The sequence below is a fragment of the Copadichromis virginalis genome, linkage group LG23, assembly GCF_057382275.1.
Source record: "Copadichromis virginalis isolate Kocher_CV1m ecotype Utaka linkage group LG23, C_Virginalis_male_GT1.1, whole genome shotgun sequence".
NCBI classification, from domain to species: Eukaryota; Metazoa; Chordata; class Actinopteri; order Cichliformes; family Cichlidae; genus Copadichromis; species Copadichromis virginalis.
Genome location: NC_140639.1, coordinates 34,243,070 through 34,264,933, shown reverse-complemented (window position 1 = coordinate 34,264,933; position 21,864 = coordinate 34,243,070). Strand labels below are relative to the sequence as shown.

At 41.8% G+C, this 21,864-nt stretch overlaps 2 protein-coding genes and 1 long non-coding RNA gene across 4 annotated transcripts in view; 2 read left to right on the top strand and 1 right to left on the bottom strand.

Moving 5' to 3' along the window:
* The first annotated feature begins 1,335 nt into the window (after positions 1 to 1,335).
* LOC146681451 (uncharacterized) lies at positions 1,336 to 6,741 on the top strand. Its single transcript, XR_014918226.1, has 3 exons — positions 1,336 to 1,398; positions 1,828 to 1,971; positions 6,682 to 6,741. It is a non-coding gene; the product is annotated as an uncharacterized LOC146681451 (long non-coding RNA).
* klhdc8b (kelch domain containing 8B) overlaps positions 5,470 to 21,864 on the bottom strand; it is a 269,063-nt gene continuing 252,668 nt past the window's right edge. Inside the window, exon 6 of the mRNA XM_085449494.1 lies at positions 5,470 to 7,090. Coding sequence (XP_085305620.1) covers positions 6,894 to 7,090 — 197 coding nt within the window. The 3' untranslated portion in view covers positions 5,470 to 6,893. The remainder of the gene's footprint in view (positions 7,091 to 21,864) is intronic.
* Positions 14,476 to 20,526, top strand: LOC146681450 (uncharacterized). 2 transcript variants are annotated; one of them, XM_085448889.1, is made up of 5 exons: positions 14,476 to 15,262; positions 15,471 to 15,539; positions 15,918 to 15,986; positions 16,356 to 16,436; positions 20,035 to 20,526. In XM_085448889.1, the coding sequence occupies exons 1-5, from the start codon at positions 15,131 to 15,133 to the stop codon at positions 20,038 to 20,040; spliced, it is 357 nt and encodes a 118-aa protein (XP_085305015.1). In that variant the 5' UTR covers positions 14,476 to 15,130; the 3' UTR covers positions 20,041 to 20,526. The 2 variants fall into 2 exon arrangements, with proteins under 2 accessions (XP_085305015.1, XP_085305014.1); XM_085448888.1 differs by having other exon boundaries at positions 14,478 to 15,262; positions 15,468 to 15,539; positions 20,035 to 20,523.

The window sequence follows — 21,864 nt, the reverse complement described above, 5'->3', positions numbered from 1 at the left end:
TGTCACTTGAGGGTGAAGCCATGTAAGTGCATAGTTTTTATGTATGGTGTGATTCTATGACTACATGTTTACACTGTCATTGTAAGTGTAAAGCAGTATAGCATAAACAAGGTTCTATTTAACTGTTGCACATTCCCACTTATGCCTGGGAGAGTGTAGAAAGCTTCCATCCCCACGTCTCGTCTTCTGTCTTATCACATTCAGTACATTCGGTAACTTTTAGTAGGCCTCCCAAATCACATTTGCAAATACAGAGCACATGGCAATACTGAGACCACAAAGCAGTTTACCAGGTTTTGTCAATCACTGTAGGGAAACAGCACAGTACAGGGAAAGAGAGAGAGAGATCAGAACAGGAGAGTGGATTCTGGGTTTGTGTTTCCCAAAATGTCTGTACAAACTAGTTTATACTTTGATGCCGAGCAGTGAAAATGACAGACGCACAGAAAGGCCAGTGGTCTCCGAGATGGTGACAGTAGAAGCATCTTGTTTCAGTCACAGAATGTTTTCTACATTTCGCTGAAACCCACTCAAGAAATTGAAGTACTCATAAAATAGCACTCATAACCTTTGTAGGCTTTTATATTCCAACAAACATAGTATCCTTGTCAGAAATATACAAAGTGTGCTTCTACACATCTCATCTGACCCACATGGTAAAAAATAAAGATATATATTTTTTAGTCTGTGTATGTCTATTAAAATATATTTTCAGCCCAAGCAAAGCTTTGCAAGAACACCAAACCAGTGACAAACACTTTGGGGAACCCAGCTCAGATCTGGACAACACTACAACACATCTGTCACCTCACGACCTCAATCCACAAGACAAACAACTGGAAGCCAAAATAATGAACAAATAGGAACAATTAACAACAAAAAAATACTCATATTTAATCTTGATCACTTAATCAAAGACATGTTTGTTTTTTCTTTCTTTCTTTTATTTTTGCTTTTTTGGGGTTTTATTTTGGGTTTTTTTGTTCAGCTCCAAAGACACAAAGAATAAAAATAACTCATGGCTATGCTATGCTAATGTAAAAGCGAACACATTTATGCTACCGGCGGGTGTTGACACTGTTCCCTGTTGCCCGGGCAACCGGGAATCCGTGCTGAAGCTGCCCGCACAACAAAAAAGAAAAGAGAAAAAAAGGAGAAGCTTTTCATTGCTGAAAAAACGACACAGTTCTGATTGGATTCAAACTGAAACACTCTAACTTAAGCATTTCCCACCCCTCGTCTTTGCACTGTGCTAAAAATGCACCCCTGTCGTTTTGTCCCAACCTGAGTCTGCTGGCCTTATTTTTGTGAAGCAAGGCACAAGGCTGCCTTTACCAAAACATGGCCCTGAATGTGTCGTGGAGAAGATGGTACATACTGTATCTGCAGTTTTAAGAGGTAAGGACACACAAGGCAACTTTTTATTTTTAATTTGTTGGGGGAGGGGCCCTGGGAGTCTCATTTGTTGCTTGAAAATGTTTTGCATTAGTTCCCTGTCAGCAGCGCTCTGTAGTGTAGGATGATTATTGTCATATGGTCGGGCACTTGGTTGCAAAATTGCTTCACGCCTCAGGTTCTGAAGATTTTTGAGCCATTTCGTGTAGACACTCTTATCAGTTAAAACCATATTAATGCTGCTGTCGTGAGAAGCAGGATCACAATACATTTTGACTTTCAACCTGTATTGCTAGAACACATTTACATAGACATTTACATATGCTTGTGCATCACTTGCTCATGGTCTTCTAAAACAAAACAGCACGTAATTAGCTGCTACCTGTACTGAAGCATCCTGATCTTTTGTTCTGTTTCTCAACCTGCTGTCAGACGCTGCAGATGGATCTTACTGCAGTGAGTACACAGCCTAGCACATACATCACATCAAGAGCCAGAGAGACAGACTTTCACGCCGAAGGACAAATTCTAGACTTACGAGACGTCTTCTCAGGAAATCCATCATACCATGTTAAGGTCAGAGAGATGAAGATTTTTTTATTGTTATTATTAAAATGCCAGTAGAGACCGCAGGCCAAAAGAGAGAGCTAGCTCTAGAAAAGTCCCAGAATATCTCAGGAGACTGCAGTGTGGCAGGTAAACTGGATCCAATAGCTGCAGCGACAGAAAGCTTGCATTGTACAACCTCCAGAAAGCAATAATAGATGGTGAATGTGTCATGGTCTCAAAAAAAAGCTCACATGCACCTACACAGGCATAACAACAAGCATTCCCACAAGCAGATACACATGAACATGATTGTAGGACACCAAGCTGACTAAAAACCCTTAGCCCCTTTAATCTCTGCCTGACACTTGTTTTTATGAAACAAGTTTTAGCTTTGGATGTGTGGAGACCAAATCAGACACAAAAGGAGGGTGAAATTTGTAACTATTGAAAAAAAACCCATCAAATGCATGCTAATGTTGCTCAGTTGCCACTGGTAAAAAATGTACGTTTAAAAAATGAAAAAAGAACTACTGTAAGATATATATTTGTTATTAGCAACTAAATAGCTATGAAATGTGAGCTTTCACTTGTAGAGGCAAACCCATCCTGGGTTCTGATTGTCCTTACTTTAAGATTTTCAGGTTCACATCTGCCTGTGGTGGAACACAAGCCCCTCCTGTGGTCTTCTTCCTGAGGCTTTTTCCCTATCTGAATTAGGGGTTTAAGGACACATGGTGACAAATGCTGTACAGACTGTGAAGAGATATGATTTGTTAAACAAATGTTTGTTAAATTACGGTATGTAAGTACAATAAATTAGCTTTAGTTTTTTAAATAGGGGGTTCTTTCAGCAGATTGTCTTTCTGCTGTTTTCCACCTTCTTACCACATGCAGCAAACAGCTGTTTTCACATAAAAAGCACTGGTAGCTCCTCAAGAGCTCGTGCAGGTTGCCAGAAAAACGCCTCCAAATGTTGCTGTGTGTCAGCCGCCCCCAAGCTAAAGTACGAACCAAATTAACTCTGCTTATGTCCATTAACCATCACAGGGCCAGTCTCACTGTCAGTTCCTCTCAGTGGCATACTGTAGTATTACAATACGTACACATATATTCCCTGAGCCTTGTTATGATTATTGTGTAAACTGTCAAGACAGCTAATTGTTACTTCTCCTACTGCAGCCATGAGCATGGGTGTGTAGTGAAAAAAGACAAAGAAGAAGTGTAAAAAGAAACTAACAGCTGGAGATATTTAAAAAAAAAAACTAACAAACAAGCGAGTCGGCCAATTTGACAAATTATGACCTAAATTTAAGCCAACCATATACTATGTGGGCAGATTACATGCATGTAAATATACACATTTTACCAATTCTACAAATTCTTCTATTCTACAAAGTCATTGTTCCAAAGACATCCACGATATGGCCAGGCATCCATACGGACAGAGTCCTGAAACAACCGAGCTGTTGAGAAAGAATGTCCAAACGTCCAAACAAATGTATCCAGACGGATTATGCATGCATTCACGCTTGCTTGGCTCTGTGTACAAGCAGGTGTGTGTGTGGTGTGTTTTCAGTGTGTGTGCACACATGCATATATGAGCTTCTGACTTGTACCTAACGTACTCAATTAGGTGCACACAGTGCAGCGCCTAAAATAACTGACTGTCAGCTGGCATCTCATCTGAGCCCCTGTGCCTGCAGTGCTCTCTCACAGCAATACATGTGTGTCTGTTAGCACGGTGCACCAGGGTGTGGGCCAGAAAACATATGAAGCAGGTGGAAAGACAATGAAGGAGACGTATGTGTGTGTGTTTGCATGTGTCTTAGTATGAATAAAAGCTTATTGTGGGGGCCAGAGACAGCTCTTTCTTCCTCTACTCCTGTGTGTCTCCAAGTTTTTCTGCGGATTAAGTCAATATTTCACTCGTTTCAAATGGTCTGGATGTAAGTGATCAATATCATCTTTAAATGTTAAACCATGTCATTATAGTTGGTGGGTTATATAAAGTATTTTTGTGTATTAGTGTCTCTACTAATGTTAGCTAGTGCCATTATTTCTAGTGTCTTCACTACTGTTCCTGCCTACTATGGCTATAATAGAAAAGTTTATAAATTAGACCCGAGGTTAAAAATTCTCAGTACCAAACCTGCTAGGCCTTAAAAGAGTGCTGTGTTACAGTAAATGAATACAGTAAAAGCTGCTGACTGGATCTGTGTTTGCATATTCAGAAATGCCACCATTATGAGAGAACATGGTTCAGCAGAATACATAAAGACCAGCAGAGACTACATGCTGCACAGTGATTTCCTTTGCTTTCTTGCTCAAACTCTCTCCTCTCCGCAGGTCAGCGCATCTGTCACAAAACATTGTGTACTGCAGCTTTCTCCATTAACTCTTTAACGCAAAGCCTCACCTTTGCCCAAACAATCTAAAATCTGTCTTTTTCAGTGTGACTTGATGAGGTTACTGCATTGGTGGTGGCTTGGAAACGTTTGTAGCAGCTACAGATGTTGAAATCACGGCACTTACAGTAGATTCCAGTGAGACCAAGAATAATTGGAAACTACCAGTCCTAGAGCATAGTGGTCAGCCATTAATGTCCTTTCTTTTAAAACAGAAAGCATATAAGAGACGGGTGTTACCATTTTGAAATTATCTATTTGTGAACTATGTGTTAAGCCTAATCTTAGCCATTTTGGTAAAAGCTAAAATAATGGAGGGTGTTTTTGTTTTTCTTGTGTGCTTTGTTTTTTGAGTGGAGTTGGAACGTATCAGTTAACAAACCTCTGCTAACTTGGTTAGCTTGGTTAGCCTGCTGCATTAGTAAATAATTTGTAATTCAAAATGACGTTAAATACAGTGATGATTTTGGTTTGTGAAAAAACAATTTTAAAACCAAATACTTAATGAAAAAACAGAGTTACCTTTAGTACACCCTAATGCTCAACAAAAGGATGTCAATCAGAGAGCCTCTCCCTTAATAATGAAGCCTTAATCTAACTCAGACTGGTGAGTTTAAAATTGGCCAACAGTAAAGCTGTCATTAAGCTATGTGTTCAAAATATCTTTTTTTTTGTACAAGGCTGTAACTATGTTTATTTCTGCTGTCTGGCATTTTAACATAGGACTCTATAGGGATTAAAACACCTTTGGCCATCAGAGGAGCTGCAGCTTCAGGCACTTTTAGGCTTCTTTTTAATTTGCCTTTTTTTGCGCAAAATATCTAGCTTGCTAGCAGACCTATGCCAGAACACACTAAAGGAAATCCTTCAGTGGAAGGCCAACCAAGATCAGCATATAAGCAAACATATCATCCTTGCTGGCTATAAAGCCAGATTGCAAGTTAGCTAACAGATTGTAGGTTAGCTAATATTAGCCAGTGGTAAAAACACATTTACACATTATATTTGTACAGCTTTCTAACTATTTTGCCCAACACTGATAACTAAATACACTAATTATATTTTATGTAATCGATAATGCGAGAAGTAGCATATTTTATGTTTTTTAAGCAAACCCCCCCCCAAAAAATATTGTTTGGATCCTACTGAAAATGCAGACTAAGGGCAGAAAAAAGACGGTACTGCAGAAACTTTCTGTGAACTTTTTCAGTTTTGTTTCCTCTGCAAGCCACAAACTTTTCAGTCTCCTTTCCTTTTAGCTACACAGACATGAATATTTTATATTCACAAGACAGATTTTTTTTTTTTTGCCAGAAACACCTTTAAATAGACAACACTGACATCTATGTTCATGTGGCGAAGAAAAAACTATGATGATGTTAGCTCTGTCACGCCCAAACATATTTCAAATCACTTTTCTTTCCATAGAAAACCATGAAACTGTCCAACAATACTCATTCTTAAATACTGTATGGTTTTAACTAAATACATAAATGTCCTCACATGTTTATACCTAGAGAGTGATAAAACTGCTAGAATCATGATTGTAAAATCCTCTTCCCAGTGTATCTGCAATCTGACTGATATGAAGTAAAAATAAAAAATTAGGGTTATCTGGATGCTTCTGTGCAGCACATTTGAAAAGCCCTACATTTATTCTGCCATCAACTACATCTGCGTGGTACAATGTAAAGTAGCTCTGGAAGTGATCGCTGTGATGCACTGGTGGACAGATGTGAAGCATATTGAGGTGATAAGCTCAATCGCAGCCAGTTTTTCAACTGAAATGAAGGAAACACAGTGTCTGACTCAACATCCATCAGTGGTTGACTGATTGTAGAAAATAGATGGGCTTGCAGCTGCATGAGTTGCTCTTGGTGTGTGACACCAGGTCGTGGTTGCTTTACACGCATATACACAGAACAAAACAAACCAAACCAAAAAAGTGAGAAGCCAAAACAGTCATTTGTATTCTCAGAACCTCAACTGTCTAAAACTCAATATAGTGTTGTTTCTAAGGTCATAGAAAAGTGTCTGAGCTTGCTGTTGCAGCAGTAGGGGAGAGCAACAAAGAGATTCAGATATGGCCCTATGTTCCTTTATTATCCAGAAAAGTACCCTGCTTTTATTCAGAAAAATGCTCAACAGTTCAAAGGCGTGTTATTTCTTCAGACACGGTGTCTGTTTTTTTGCTCATTTTCTTCTTCCTTTGATTTCCCCAGAGTAAAAAAAAAAAAGAATTGTCAGTTTTCTGTCCTTGCCAGTCACAGCAGTCCACTTGTATGTCCTTAATCTTGTATTCATCCAGAGATGTCACAACCTGTCTCCGCAGCTCCTGTCAGAAAATGTTTGTCGAATGTGAAAAAGAGTTTCCCACAGCCCGGTGCACTAGACGAATCCATCAGCCGGACATAAAGGTAGAAGAGTACAAGCAGGATCTGTGGATCCATTTCATGTGTTTGTGTCTCTGTTCACGCACATGAAGAAAAATATCAGTGCCAGTTTGCACATATTCTTGCTCGTGTGTTCATGTGTGTCTTTGTGTCACACTGCTTCCTGCATGCACAGGGCCTCCACAGCATTACTGGGTCCCTGTGAAACTCCACCAATTACAAACAGCATGTTGGTCGCCTGCAGAAGAGCAGAGGAGCAGCGCGCGGTGGGCATGGGCGCCACGTACTCCCAGCGCCGCTTCACTGGGTTATAGCTCTCCACCGAGCCCAGCGGCGAGGGTTCATTGCCTGCAAAATGAAAAACAGACATATTAGAATGATGACAGTGATGCTTCATGTGGGGAAGTAGGACCATTCAGAGGCTGTATATTAACATCCACTGCCTGAACAGTCCAGACAATATTTCTTCAAATAAAAGACATATATAGAACATAAGGAGGTATTTAAACCTGGATACTTAATGTCAAAAGCTGACATGTTAATTTCGATGCAAATGCAGGTTTTAGGAGCTCCAGGGTTTGACTCTGAGAGGGGTGCAACAAAACTATATATATAAAAAAAACCAAGCCAGAGGGTTTATTTAAGAATGAAACTTTTATGTCACCTAAGACATGCTAGGTCTCAACCTGGATGCTGATTCCTCTTTCTGAGGCGCACTGTGATCTACTGCTTTTTCTCTTTCCCCCACTCTCCTCCTCTTATACATCAGGATGCACTGTTTTTTTCTGTTTCTATGGTGACCAGCATCACAGCAAGTTCGGAAATAATACGTTCTGGTGTTGTGTATGTGTGTGTGAGTGTGTGTATCTAAGAAGAACTATCATCTTCATTTTGTTAAAAGAACCAAGTGATAATGCCGAGTCGGTCTTTTCAAAGCCCGTAGCCTCGCTCAGGCCGTGGTTCCTTCATCATCTGTAGAAGACACACTCATCACAGCTCACACACACACACACACACACACACACACACACACACACACACACACACACACACACACACACACACACACACACATATGCACAGAAACATATTCCTTGTTGCTTTGGAGCTCAAAGGCTTCCTGTCATTTGTTTGATTCTCAACCCGCAGACGTCATGTCAGCGCTCCTCCTCCTCCCTTTGACCTTCACTCCTCATCATGACTGCCATTATTCTTCCCTGTTATCTCCTTTAACACCTTTTCCATTTTACATTACTAGTTCCTTTTTTAATTCTTCCCGGCCTCATTTTTCTTATTCTCATGCCTCATTTCTAATTCTTATCAAACGCTTAGAAACAGTCTTTCTTCAACTTTACGGCTCTTAACCCTGCTTGCGAGTCCTCCTCCACCTGCTCTGTTCATTATACTCTATTCTTTCTCCATCGAGTCCATTAAACCTCCTGTTCTCAGCTCTCCTGTTCTCATTTTGGCTTTTCTTTTTTCCGCTGCGAAGCCTCTCGTCTCAGATTCTCTTCCTTTCTTCTGTACCTGTCACCCCTCCAACCGTCAGCTTCAGTGCATTGTTCACCTCTCCTGTTTTCTTGTTCTTTGCCACTTCTTAAAATTGCTCGTCTGTTTTTTTCCTGCTCTCCCTTCCCTTTTGTTTAGCTTTATGTAAACACAACACTTAAGCTGCTGCGTGTACAGTAGTAGAGTTTGAAATAAAATGACATCCCATATAGTGACATCAGAGTAAACTTTTTAATATAATTTTTACAGTCATGACGTTTCACTATTGTTTACCATATGCCTTTGAAGTATTCTTATTTTATTGCCTTTGGGGTTAGTTCCACTTAGCTGGAGCTATGCAATCAAAGATCTATTGAGTTTTCACTGATGGCGAAAACTCTGAGTATAACTGAAGAATGGTTACTGAAAACTAGAAGAGGAGACACCCCAAGGACAAGACAGCTGGGTTTTTCTTTATTTTTCATAACAATATAAATCAAATTAATGAACACAGAGAGCAACAAGAGAAGTCGTGATTGTAATTCAGTACTGAAAAATACATCCATCCTATGCTTATTATGCTGAGACTTGAAAAAAATCCCACGTTGAAGGGAGAGACCAAACCATGAGAGAGAGCCCAACAGATTGAATCTCATTACAACAGAAGTGAACTGTGGTTTTGCACTGAGCTCTGATAAACTACATTATAAATCATATCCGTTTATAATGATCCCATTACCCCTCAAAAAGGTCTGCAGTACAAAAAACAGTGAAGGGTTGAATAAAATTGCTTTGTGAATTCAAATTTTTGTGTACATACGAGTCACATCTGTTGAACATGACACCTGAAACAAACATAAACAGAGAACATTTGCAGGGACATGATGAAATTAACACTGTCTTCTTGTACGTGTTCTTGCAAAGTTTCATTGAGATTGACCCACCAGTTAAGGAGAAAAAAGGATACATACAGACATAAATGCGCTATGATTGTTATAGTAAGATATGTGATGTAGCCACCATGACACCACATTAGCAAAGTAATGCCATGAAGCATTACTGAAAGTTTGCACCATCCCCATCTTTGAATTAAAAGCAAATTTGCCACCATGATTAAATTGGTGTTCTAACCCACTGGGGCCTGGACTCTACAGGGCTTCTGTAACGACCTTGTGGTGTTTCCAGCTCATTCAAGTTCTTTTGGAGCTTTTTTACTCCACTCAGCTGACCATAATGAATTGCACCTTGACATTTATTTGACATGCAGAACATCAGCTACAGCGACCAAGTTTTTAGTCAACAAGATGGGAAAGGGAGAATACACTTTTCATTAAAGAAATAGTTATGTAACAATCTTACAAACAGGATTGGTCCATACATTTTTCATTTAATGCTCCATGCTATCATGATCATGGGTGATCTGTATGCGGTTAATCACAGTTTGGGTGTGCTTTGCAGTGAACAGACCATGCTATGTGAGTGTATTTGCTAATTTAAGTGTGGTTCAACAAAAACCTCTGAAAAAACAAGCCTAATGTTGCAAGGGTTAATGCTCCAGTCTCTTGTCTAATTTCTGGCTCAAGTAAAAAAAACAATAACTTTTTTAATGGCTGCAAAACTGAAGGCTTTAAATAATGGGTGAAGTATTGGCAAATATATCCAAGTCTGCCTTTACTTGTTTAGAAATGCCATGCCATAATATGTTCTGACCCTTTATAATCAACCATCACAACATGTACATCTTCTCTTTTAACTGACCAATTGAAAAGCACGCCTGTGTGCATATTTCTTTGCATAGCTGGTACTCTTTTAAAATCACTTTCACTGCTCAAGCATGGAGCTACACCAGCTGCAGCACAGTTTCCATTTGATTTTCAGGGTTAGCCTTCCTAAGTTCTTTACTGTTCACCTGTTTCTGACCGCCTGTTGTTCCTGCTTTCACTCGGGACTGCAGGTCAAACAGAAGCCACAGCAAACCTGCTGAGGAGCTTGTATTACTGTCTGATCTGTGCTGTAAACAGTGCCATTACATGCACTCTTTTCAGCACTTACCATATTTTAGTAGCTAATGCATAGCTTACAACCTTGACCTTCTTGCCTCCTGTTCTTTATCACTACAATTTACATTGTCAGTGGGTAAAATGCTGCAATCATAATTTACCAGAGTACAGGAAGAATGCCACATGCCCTCCTGCCAGCTCTCTGGTTAACAGTAAAATGGTGGACAGTTTTACTGCAGACTTCCACAATGTGACTTGGCAGGGTTCAGAGCAGGTCAGAATTTACTCTCACAGCTGGCTGCTGGGGGATACAATTATAATATAATATACAATTAGATGCCGACATCTAATGCAGCAAGAGTAAGGACTTCATCAGCTCATTTTTCTGCTGTCAAAACAGAAGAGAAGCTCTGATTAGTGTTGGTTTGTTACTGACATAGCTGGGTACTAATTAAACACGCCAATTTGTAAGAAAAAACATCTTTCAGAAGAAGTACTCTGCTTAACAAATGTCCAGAAAAAAAGACCACTGAACAAATCTATTCATTAGAAGGGGGTGTTTTTCTTTTTGTCATCTGCACTATCAGTGTGGTATGAAAAGGTTAATTTGAAGTTTTGCCCATAGAAAAACTGCCCATGTGAGCCTTTTTCTGAACTACCTCCCACAGCAGTTCAGGAAGGGCCCAGTAACCTGGCTCCAGATCTTCTGACTTCTGAACAACTGCAAACCTCTGGCACCAGAAATGCTTTGGTGCAAAAAATCTCTGGAGGCTAATCTGACACCAAACGCAGCCTTAAAGTCTAAGCTGACACAGTTCTTATTTTTAGGTATATATTCAAACAGGGATAGTTAAAAGCTACTTTTAGCATCAGGACATGAAGAAATTACTGATTAAAAATCTAAATCAGCATATAATTATCTGTTCTGTGCTTCATTAACCTGTGATGATGGGGTTCAAGAAAACTTGCATCTGTGTTATAAACTAGCACAGGCGTGACAAATAGTAACAGTGTCACTTTGCATTAACACAGAGTGGCAGATTTATTCCGAGGGTACTCAGCTTGTTGAAATACAGAGATTTACCTGCTGACTGACAGTTTAAACCACATTAAGTTTATATATTTCTGTCTCTGTCACTGTGTTATTTGTGATTTGAGTTTGAGTTTCCTTTAATACGATTTACTTTAAGAGGCTTAAAATGACAGATGAGGTCAAAGTTGTGTCAGCAGTTTTCTGCATCTATGACTCTCACAGATGCAGAACATCTCATCTGAATACATAAAGATCAGGAAGTATGTGTATGCAAAGTGTGTGAGAGCCCATTCCTAATGGCTGTTTTTGAGGTTCATGTGCATGCAAACACAAATAATCTGATTATGAAATGATATCCATGAGCCCATAACTGCAGCTCAAGTCAGTCCTCGTGTGACAAGTCGTATCTAATTATAATTTAGGTGCAGATATCAAGTTGTCAGGCGTTGTCATGAATTAAACAAAAGTACAAGGCGGTGCAAAAACACAAAATGCTGGGTGCGTGGGTGGTGGTGGTGAAGACAATGTTACTATATTGGATACAAATACAGAGAAATGCACAAAAAGAGAGAACATCGTGTTCTGTTGCAGACTGAAAAGTACAGAAGAACATCAAAGACAAACAAACATTATTTAAAACTGTCCTAACTGGTTGTAACATAATTTGGCCTCCTCCAGCACGCCTTTTAAAATAAGCCCTTTAATAAGATGGGTACTAAGAAAAAACAATCAGTGAAAAAATTCATCCAACCTCATCACTGATCACCATTAAACTGTACACAAATTCTGTTTATCATCTGACCTTTTAATTATTAAGTGTGCCTATGCCAAAAGGCACACTTATTACTATTGCTCGGATTTATTATTATTATTATTATTATTATTATTATTATTATTTTCCTCCCACAGTTTTGACACAAGCTTCATATATGTTATATCATTTTGTGCGGCTGGATCAGGAATGAGTTGCTATGACTTTTGGTGTTTATTACTTCTATAGTGTTTTAAATATGAATATTTTAATGCTAGTTTTTGCCCATTGAAATGAATGGGAAGTAAAAGTGAAACTTATCTTGTTGAAACTTCATTTGTGGTGCGTTGGCTCACTCTAGTGGTATGTCGGGAGTAGTACGGCCTGTCTACCCTTATTTGGATTAACGCAATGACGACACTATCAACGGCGTGCGTCTCTCCGCCCCTCCTCCGGTTTGAAATTGACCTTATAAGTGACTTCCACGCGTCTCTTCGCCTCCGGTTTGAAATTGACCTTTGAACGTGATTTTCTGAAGTGTTCGGTAAGACAGCGTAAGCTTTGACAAGGTAAGTCCATATCTCTCCCTCTGTTTGAAATTTAGCTTTGAAAGTGATTTTTTATGCCTGTCTGGGCGATTTCTTTGTCTGTCGTGGTCATGTTCGGCACGCTGCTAAAGCTAGCTAGCGGATATTGAGCATAGGTAAGCCTCTCCGGCTTGAAATTGACTTTGAAAGTGATTTTCTGTGTCTTGACGCTGATATCTACAAAATGATTGTGTGGTTAGCACTTGGATGTCACTTTATTCCAGAGGTATCGTTTGTAATTAAAACTTTGAAGAAGCGAAGTGAATTTTTTTTTTGTATGTATATCTTGGCGATTGCATTTCACGCCCTTTGTCTCGGTGGTGGCTAGCTAGCGGAGGTTAGCACTTGGATGTCACTTTATTCCAGAGGTATCGTTTGTAATTAAAACTTTTAAGAAGCGAAGTGATTTTTTATTTATTTTTTTTGTATGTGTATCCTGGCGATCACATTTCACGCCCTTTGTCTCGGTGGTGGCTAGCTAGCGGATATTGAGCATAGGTAAGCCTCTCCGGCTTGAAATTGACTTTGAAAGTGATTTTCTGTGTCTGGACGCTGATATCTACAAAATGATGGTGTGGTTAGCACTTGGATGTCACTTTATTCCAGAGGTATCGTTTGTAATTAAAACTTTTAAGAAGCGAAGTGATTTTTTTTGTATGTGTATCTTGGCGATCGCATTTCACGCCCTTTGTTTCGGTGGTGGCTAGCTAGCGGAGGTTAGCACTTGGATGTCACTTTATTCCAGAGGTATCGTTTGTAATTAAAACTTTTAAGAAGCGAAGTGATTTTTTATTTATTTTTTTTGTATGTGTATCCTGGCGATCACATTTCACGCCCTTTGTCTCGGTGGTGGCTAGCTAGCGGATATTGAGCATAGGTAAGCCTCTCCGGCTTAAAATTGACTTTGAAAGTGATTTTCTGTGTCTGGACGCTGATATCTACAAAATGATGGTGTGGTTAGCACTTGGATGTCACTTTATTCCAGAGGTATCGTTTGTAATTAAAACTTTTAAGAAGCGAAGTGATTTTTTTTGTATGTGTATCTTGGCGATCGCATTTCACGCCCTTTGTCTCGGTGGTGGCTAGCTAGCGGATATTGAGCATAGGTAAGCCTCTCCGGCTTGAAATTGACTTTGAAAGTGATTTTCTGTGTCTGGACGCTGATATCTACAAAATGATGGTGTGGTTAGCACTTGGATGTCACTTTATTCCAGAGGTATCGTTTGTAATTAAAACTTTTAAGAAGCGAAGTGATTTTTTTTTTTTTGTATGTGTATCTTGGCAATCGCATTTCACGCCCTTTGTCACGGTGGTGGCTAGCTAGCGGATATTGAGCATAGGTAAGCCTCTCCGGCTTGAAATTGACTTTGAAAGTGATTTTCTGTGTCTGGACGCTGATATCTACAAAATGATGGTGTGGTTAGCACTTGGATGTCACTTTATTCCAGAGGTATCGTTTGTAATTAAAACTTTTAAGTGGCGACTGTCGCCGCATCCGAAACAATAGCTTCGTTGTAGCCGCGTTTCACACCTCTTTTTCTGTTTTTATAAGGCGTTAACTACAGCAGCCTTTAACACCTCAACTCTTGCTTCAGCCAAGGTAAGTGCCCCCCTTATATTTTCTATGTTTTTGTTCAGCTGATATCTAGAAAATAGGTGTGTTTAGCGCTGGATGCCATTTTATTCCAGAGCCGTTGTTTGTAATTAAAACTTAAGATTAGATGGTGCTAATTGTTCTTGTGAGATTTGTTTGCAAAGTTTAAGGTGTTAAGTAGGAGCTGTGACCATCTGGGTCTGCTTGCTGCTGGCATTCTGCCAGAGCCCCAGCAACAAGACCGCCTCCCAGCAACAAGACCGCCTCCCAGCAACGAGACTGCCTGTCAGCCTTGCAAGGTACCCAATTTTCCAATTACTCTATAACAAAACTGTTGTGGGCAACAAGACTGTCTCTTAGGTTTGCAAGCCAATCACTTTGCCAAATGTTCTTGTAAGATTTGTTTGGAAAGTTTAAGGTGTTAAGTAGGAGCTGTGAACATCTGGGTTTGCTTGCTGCTGGCATTCTACCAGCGCCCCAGCAACAACACTGCCTCCCAGCTTTGCAAGGTAATTACTTTCCCAATTACTGTACACCAAAATGGAGTAATTGTCGTGGTCAACAAATCTGCCTCCCAACTTTCAAGGTAATCACTTTCCCAATTACAATATACAAACTGTTATGGAACTTTACTTAACAAAGCCTTAAGACCGGGTAGTGACACTATCAATATGTCTATTTAAAGAAAAGAGAGATTTTTTTTTTTTTGGTTCTTGTAGTCATCTTGTGTATCAGAGGGTTAAAATAAAAAAATGCTGGTATACATCAGAATTTTTGATTCATTTACTGTTTGTCGATTTACTGCATTGTAAAGTCTTTTGGTTACCAATGCAGCTACCTGGTTATTATGCTTGACTTAAAATGAAAGCTGGGTCTGATCACATGCTTGAAATGCCAACAATTAATATTCTGTTTTTCTGCTGACATTCTACCAGATGCCGAGAAAAAATAAAAGATCCCAGGCACAAAAGAAGCGCTGGAAACCACTTGACCTGGTCGATCCTGCTGTCCCAATGCTCACTGGCCACAACCAAGATGAGGCAGTCAGTAGTTTTCCATCTGACCAGGTAATGAAGATATGGTAGTGATCACAGACAGTTGAACAGTTTTCGAAACACGTTTGAGACAGTTAAGAACACCTACCCATACAGTTTAGGATTGTTTGTTATAATGTCACATAATTGGCATAACAGTGCATGGTATGCAGAGCATTTAAATGAAATGAATGTGTCAGGTCACTTAATGTCTTCTATACCCTTTTCCCCGGGTTAGCAGATAGCACCAGCAAGGTTATCCTTGGAAACACAGGATAGACCCACCTCCTTATGTTCCCCAGGTATCAAGGTAAATATCAAAAAATATTCCTCTATTAAGAATTTACAACAGACAATTACACTACAATTACATGTTATAGACATATTCATGGTTACATCTCAGCATTATGCAAACAGCAGGGATTTTTTTTTATTGCTTTGTAAGTTTAGTAACCACTACTGTTCAGTATCAAATATTCCATTCTGTTTCAAATCTGTTAGTAGGTTTTATAATTTTGACTAACTGTACATAACTTCTCATCAGATTTCAGACACACATCCACTAGAAAAACGATCTGTTACCCAACTGGCATACCAGTTCATGCCATGCATTGCATTTTAGAGTGAAATTAATGTGTCAGGTCACTTAATGTCTTAACATTATATACTGTTTTTCCTGGGTTAGCAGACAGCACCAGCCAGGTTGTCCTTGGTAACGGAGAATAGACCCACCTCCTTATGTCCTCCAGGCAGCAAGGTAAATTTAAAAAAACGTCTTCCTCCATTAAGGATTTATAGTGGACAGTTACATTATCATTAAATGTTAGACATATGGTTACATGTTAGTATTATGCAAGCAAGAATTTTGTTGTATACCCTTTGTTAGTTACGTAACCACTACTGTTCCATATTTTAGTTAAAGTTTCTAAAGTTACACTCACTTTCAAATCTCTTAGTAGTTATGCAAACAGCTGGGATTTTTTTTATTGCTTTTTTTATTTTTTATTGTAAGTTTAGTAATCACTACTGTTTCATGTTTTCTTTAAAGTATCCAGTGTTACACTCTGTTTCAACTCTGTTAGTAGGTTTTTATAATTTTGATTAACTGTATGTAACCCATTATCAGATTTCAGACACTCGTCCACCAGCAAAACGAGTCTGGGCAACTGATGATTTCCACATGGCATCAAATTCTCAACCTAAAAAGGTATGTCCACAAATGTCTATAACAAATTAGTATACATGTGATCTTTGCTGTATAATCACCGGGGTTGATATTTAGTCTTTCACCTTAAGTATGCTTGCTAACTCGTACTAAATATACTAAAATGTTAGACTAAACATGTACATTTTTAAATGTCTTTCTTCAGATTCCTAAAATGCAGACATCTCAACAGCTATTTCTGTCTATTTAGCTATTTATATAAAAAAAAAAACCACCCAGCACGCCCCTGCGGGCGGTTTATCCTTCAAGCTCGGGTCCTCTACCAGAGGCCTGGGAGCTTGAGGGTCCTGCGCAGTATCTTAGCTGTTCCCAGGACTGCGCTCTTCTGGACAGAGATCTCCGATGTTATTCCCGGGATCTGCTGGAGCCACTCGCCTAGCTTGGGAGTCACCGCACCTAGTGCTCCGATTACCACGGGGACCACCGTTACCTTCACCCTCCACATCCTCTCGAGCTCTTCTCTGAGCCCTTGGTATTTCTCCAGCTTCTCGTGTTCCTTCTTCCTGATATTGCTGTCATTCGGAACCGCTACATCGATCACTACGGCCGTCTTCTTCTGTTTGTCTACCACCACTATGTCCGGTTGGTTAGCCACCACCATTTTGTCCGTCTGTATCGGGAAGTCCCACAGGATCTTAGCTCGGTCATTCTCCACCACCCTTGGGGGCATCTCCCATTTTGACCTCGGGACTTCTAGGTTATACTCGGCACAGATGTTCCTGTACACTATGCCGGCCACTTGGTTATGGCGTTCCATGTATGCCTTGCCTGCTAGCATCTTGCACCCTGCTGTTATGTGCTGGATTGTCTCTGGGGCATCTTTACACAGCCTGCACCTGGGGTCTTGCCTGGTGTGATAGACCCCAGCCTCTATGGATCTTGTACTCAGAGCTTGTTCTTGTGCTGCCATGATTAGTGCCTCTGTGCTGTCTTTCAGTCCAGCTTTGTCCAGCCACTGGTAGGATTTCTGGATATCAGCCACCTCCTCTATCTGCCGGTGGTACATACCGTGCAGGGGCCTGTCCTTCCATGATGGTTCCTCGTCTCCCTCCTCTTTCTTGGGTTTCTGCTGCCTGAGGTATTCACTGAGCACTCGGTCAGTTGGGGCCATCTTCCCAATGTATTCTTGGATGTTCCTTGTCTCATCCTGGACTGTGGTGCTGACACTCACCAGTCCCCGGCCCCCTTCCTTCCGCTTAGCGTACAGCCTCAGGGTGCTGGACTTGGGGTGAAACCCTCCATGCATGGTCAGGAGCTTTCTTGTCTTTATGTCAGTGGCTTCTATCTCCTCCTTTGGCCAGCTTATTACCCCAGCAGGGTACCTGATCACGGGCAGGGCGTATGTGTTGATGGCCCGGATCTTGTTCTTACCATTCAGCTGACTCCTCAGGACTTGCCTGACCCTCTGCAGGTACTTGGTGGTTGCAGCCTTTCTAGCGGCCTCTTCACGGTTCCCATTTGCCTGCGGGATCCCCAGGTACTTGTAACTGTCCTCTATGTCTGCAATGTTGCCTTCTGGTAGTTCAATCCCCTCAGTTCTGACTACCTTCCCTCTCTTTGTTACCATCCGACTACACTTCTCCAGTCCGAACGACATTCCAATGTCATTGCTGTATAGCCTGGTAGAGTGGATCAGTGAATCGATGTCTCATTCACTCTTGGCATACAGCTTGATGTCATCCATGTACAGGAGGTGGCTGACAACTGCTCCGTTCCGTAGTCGGTATCCGTAGCCAGTCTTGTTAATGATCTCACTGAGGGGGTTCAGGCCTATGCAGAACAGCAGTGGGGACAGAGCATCTCCTTGGTAGATCCCGCACTTGATGGTAACTTGTGCTATGGGCTTGGAGTTGGCCTCTAGTGTTGTACGCCACATCCCCATTGAGTTCCTGATGAAGGCTCTTAGGGTCCCATTGATCTTGTACAATTCTAGGCATTCCAGTATCCAGCTGTGGGGCATTGAGTCATAGGCCTTCTTGTAATCAATCCAGGCAGTGCACAGGTTGGTCAGTCTGGTCTTGCAGTCTCGGCTGATTGTTCTGTCTACCAGTAGCTGGTGTTTTGCACCTCTGGTATTCTTGCCAATTCCTTTCTGTGTCCCGCTCATGTATTGACCCATGTGCCTGTTCATCTTAGCCGATATGATGCCTGACAGGAGCTTCCATGTAGTACTGAGGCAGGTTATTGGTCGGTAGTTGGAGGGGACCGGTCCCTTCTTGGGGTCCTTGGGGATCAGGACCGTCCGGCCTTCAGTTAGCCATTCCGGGTGTCTCTCGTTAACTAGCAGCTGGTTCATTTGTGCTGCCAGACGCTCGTGGAGTGCAGTCAGCTTCTTCAGCCAGTAGGCGTGAACCATGTCGGGCCCTGGTGCTGTCCAACTCTTCATACTGGAGACCCTTTCTTGGATATCTGCCACTGTGATGGTTACTGGACCCTGTTCAGGGAGGTCGCTGTGGTCTGCCCTCAGATCCACTAGCCACTGAGCATTGCCGTTATGGGTTGCATCCTTCTCCCATATGCTCTTCCAGTATTGCTCCGTCTCCAGCCTTGGTGGTGCTGTTCTCTTATTGTTCCCTTGCCACTGAGAGTACACCTTTGCTGGTTCTGTGGAGAACAGCTGGTTTATTCTCCTGCCTTCTATCTCTCTGGTGTACCTCCTCAAGCGGCTGGCCAAGGCTGTGAGTCTTTGCTTGGCAGTTTCCAAGGCCTCAGGTATGGACAGCTTGCTGTATTTCTTAGGCACCTTATTTGTCGCACCTTTCTGCAACTCTGTTAGTTGGCTAACCTCCCTCCGTGCTACTTTGATCTTGCCCTCTAGCCTCCTTCTCCATGGAGGGTACTGCCCCTTGTGGCTGTTCAACTTGTAGCCAAGCATCTCACTGATCACTGTTGCCGTATTGTAGATGAGCTTGTTAGTGTCGGTAATCGTGGTTGTAGGTATTGCCCGTAGTGCTGCATTAACATCATCTAGCAGACCTTCTGAGGGTACTTCACGTAATCTTGGTAACCGGCTACGGGGGATCCAGGTTTCAAGCTTGGCCATGATCCTATTTTTCAGGTCAGTTCCTCTCGCACTCAACGATCCTTCTCCTATCGCACTTGGGGCTATGTACCCAATCTCGGGTGGGGGTGATGATATCTCCCCCCTGACCTGGCGTCCTGACTCCTCCTTGCCGTAGCATTTGTGTTGTACCTCGTCAATCTCTAGCTGTGAGAGCAGTCCCTTCTTTCGAATGTTGGAACACTGAGCTACTAGTTGTTTCGCCGTCATTGTGGATGTTGGGTATCGAAGAATCCATAGGTCCCTCATCCTATTCATGTAGCCCCTTCCGCCGGGGTTACTTGCGTAGTAGCATTCCAACAACGCCCTGTTTTCGTCCCTTGCCCACCGATGCCTTCTTGTTCCAGTAGCCCACTATATATATATATATATATATATATATATATATATATATATATATATATATTGTTCAGAAAAAAACATTTATACCATTTAATACTTAAAGCTTCACATAAATTGACATCCACAGTGAAAAGCAGTGCAAATAAATACAAACATGGCTTTGTGACACTCATCTAGGACTGATGCCTCACTGGCTGAGGATCTAAACCGTTTCTTCGCCCGCTTTGAGACGACCAAGCCCTCAGCTGCCACACCACTTCCACCCGCCCCCAGCACTGGCACACTAACACTTAGGGAGCACCAAGTGAGGTGTGTTCTAAGGTCAGTGAATCCCAGGAAGGCGGCAGGTCCTGATGGAATACATGGAAAGGTTCTCAGAGCATGTGCTGACGAACTGACCGGAGTCTTCACTAAAATCTTCAACCTTTCCTTGTCATCAAACACCGTCCCGCCCTGCCTCAAAACCTCCACCATCATCCCCATCGCCAAGAAGACAGCTGTGGCCAGCCCAAATGACTACAGGCCTGTTGCACTTACGCCTGTAGTGATGAAGTGCTTTGAGAGACTGGTCTGTCAGCACATCAGGGCCGGTCTGCCTCCCACTCTGGACCCCCACCAATTTGCCTACAGGACAAATCGTTCCACCGAGGACGCTATCACCATAGCGCTCCACACTGCGCTGAGTCACCTGGAGCACCGAGGAAGCTATGTGAGAATGCTCTTTCTGGACTTCAGCTCAGCATTCAATCATATCATCCCGGAGATCCTGGTCCAGAAACTGTCTCACCTGGGACTCTCCACCCCCATCTGCCTCTGGATCAAGGACTTCCTGACAAATAGACCACAGTCTGTCAGACTCGGCCCCCACCGGTCCAGCACCATCACACTCAGCACCGGGTCTCCACAAGGATGTGTTTTGAGTCCCCTCCTGTTTACGCTCTACACATCCGACTGCTCCCCTACCCATCTCTCAAACACCATCATAAAGTTCGCAGATGACACCACAGTGGTTGGACTCATCTCAAGGGGGGATGAGTCGGACTACAGAGATGAGGTCAACAGACTGACTGAGTGGTGTTCAGTTAACAACCTCCAACTGAACACCACGAAAACTAAAGAACTTATCTTGGACTTCAGGAAGGGCAGAGCAGACCCGGCCCCACTTTACATTCACGGGAGCTGTGTGGAGAGGGTACACTCCATGAGGTTTCTGGGCGTGCAGATATCTGATGACCTCTCCTGGACTGCAAATACTACAGCGGTGGTTAAAAAGGCCCAGCAGCGTCTCCACTTTCTGAGAGTGCTCAGGAGGAACAACCTGGAGGAGAGGCTGCTGGTGACATTTTACAGAGCCACCATAGAGAGCATCCTAACGTACAGCATAACAACATGGTATGCAGGGTGCTCAGCTGCAGACAGGAAAGTACTGCAGAGGGTCATCAACACAGCCCAGAAGATCACTGGCTGCTCTCTGCCCAGCCTGGAGGTCACTGCACACTCTCGGTACCTCAGCAGAGCTGGCAATATCATCAAGGACCACTCTCACCCCAGCAACCAACTGTTTGAACTATTACCGTCAGGCCGACGGTACAGGTCACATAAAACCAGGACAAACAGATTCAGGGATAGCTTCTTTCCCAGAGCTATCACTGTAGTAAATAAGCACAAAAACAATTGAACCTATTCCATACCGTCACTGTCATTATATTATGCTGCTATTCATACTGTCATCATATTAATGCTGCTATCCTGTATATATTGTACATACTATTGTTTGAGTACTTACGATTGTTTTTTTTGTACTTTTTATATTTTACATTTATATTTATTATTGAAACTTGCACCAAGGGAGTGGCACTCCAATTTCGTTGTACTCTGTACAATGACAATAAAGGCTATTCTATTCTATTCTATTCTATTCTAAGATGGATGTCAGTGTATTCTGTTTCAATCACATTTAACCTGTAACTGAATTTTGTGTCATTTCTTTACAAAATGTAACACAAC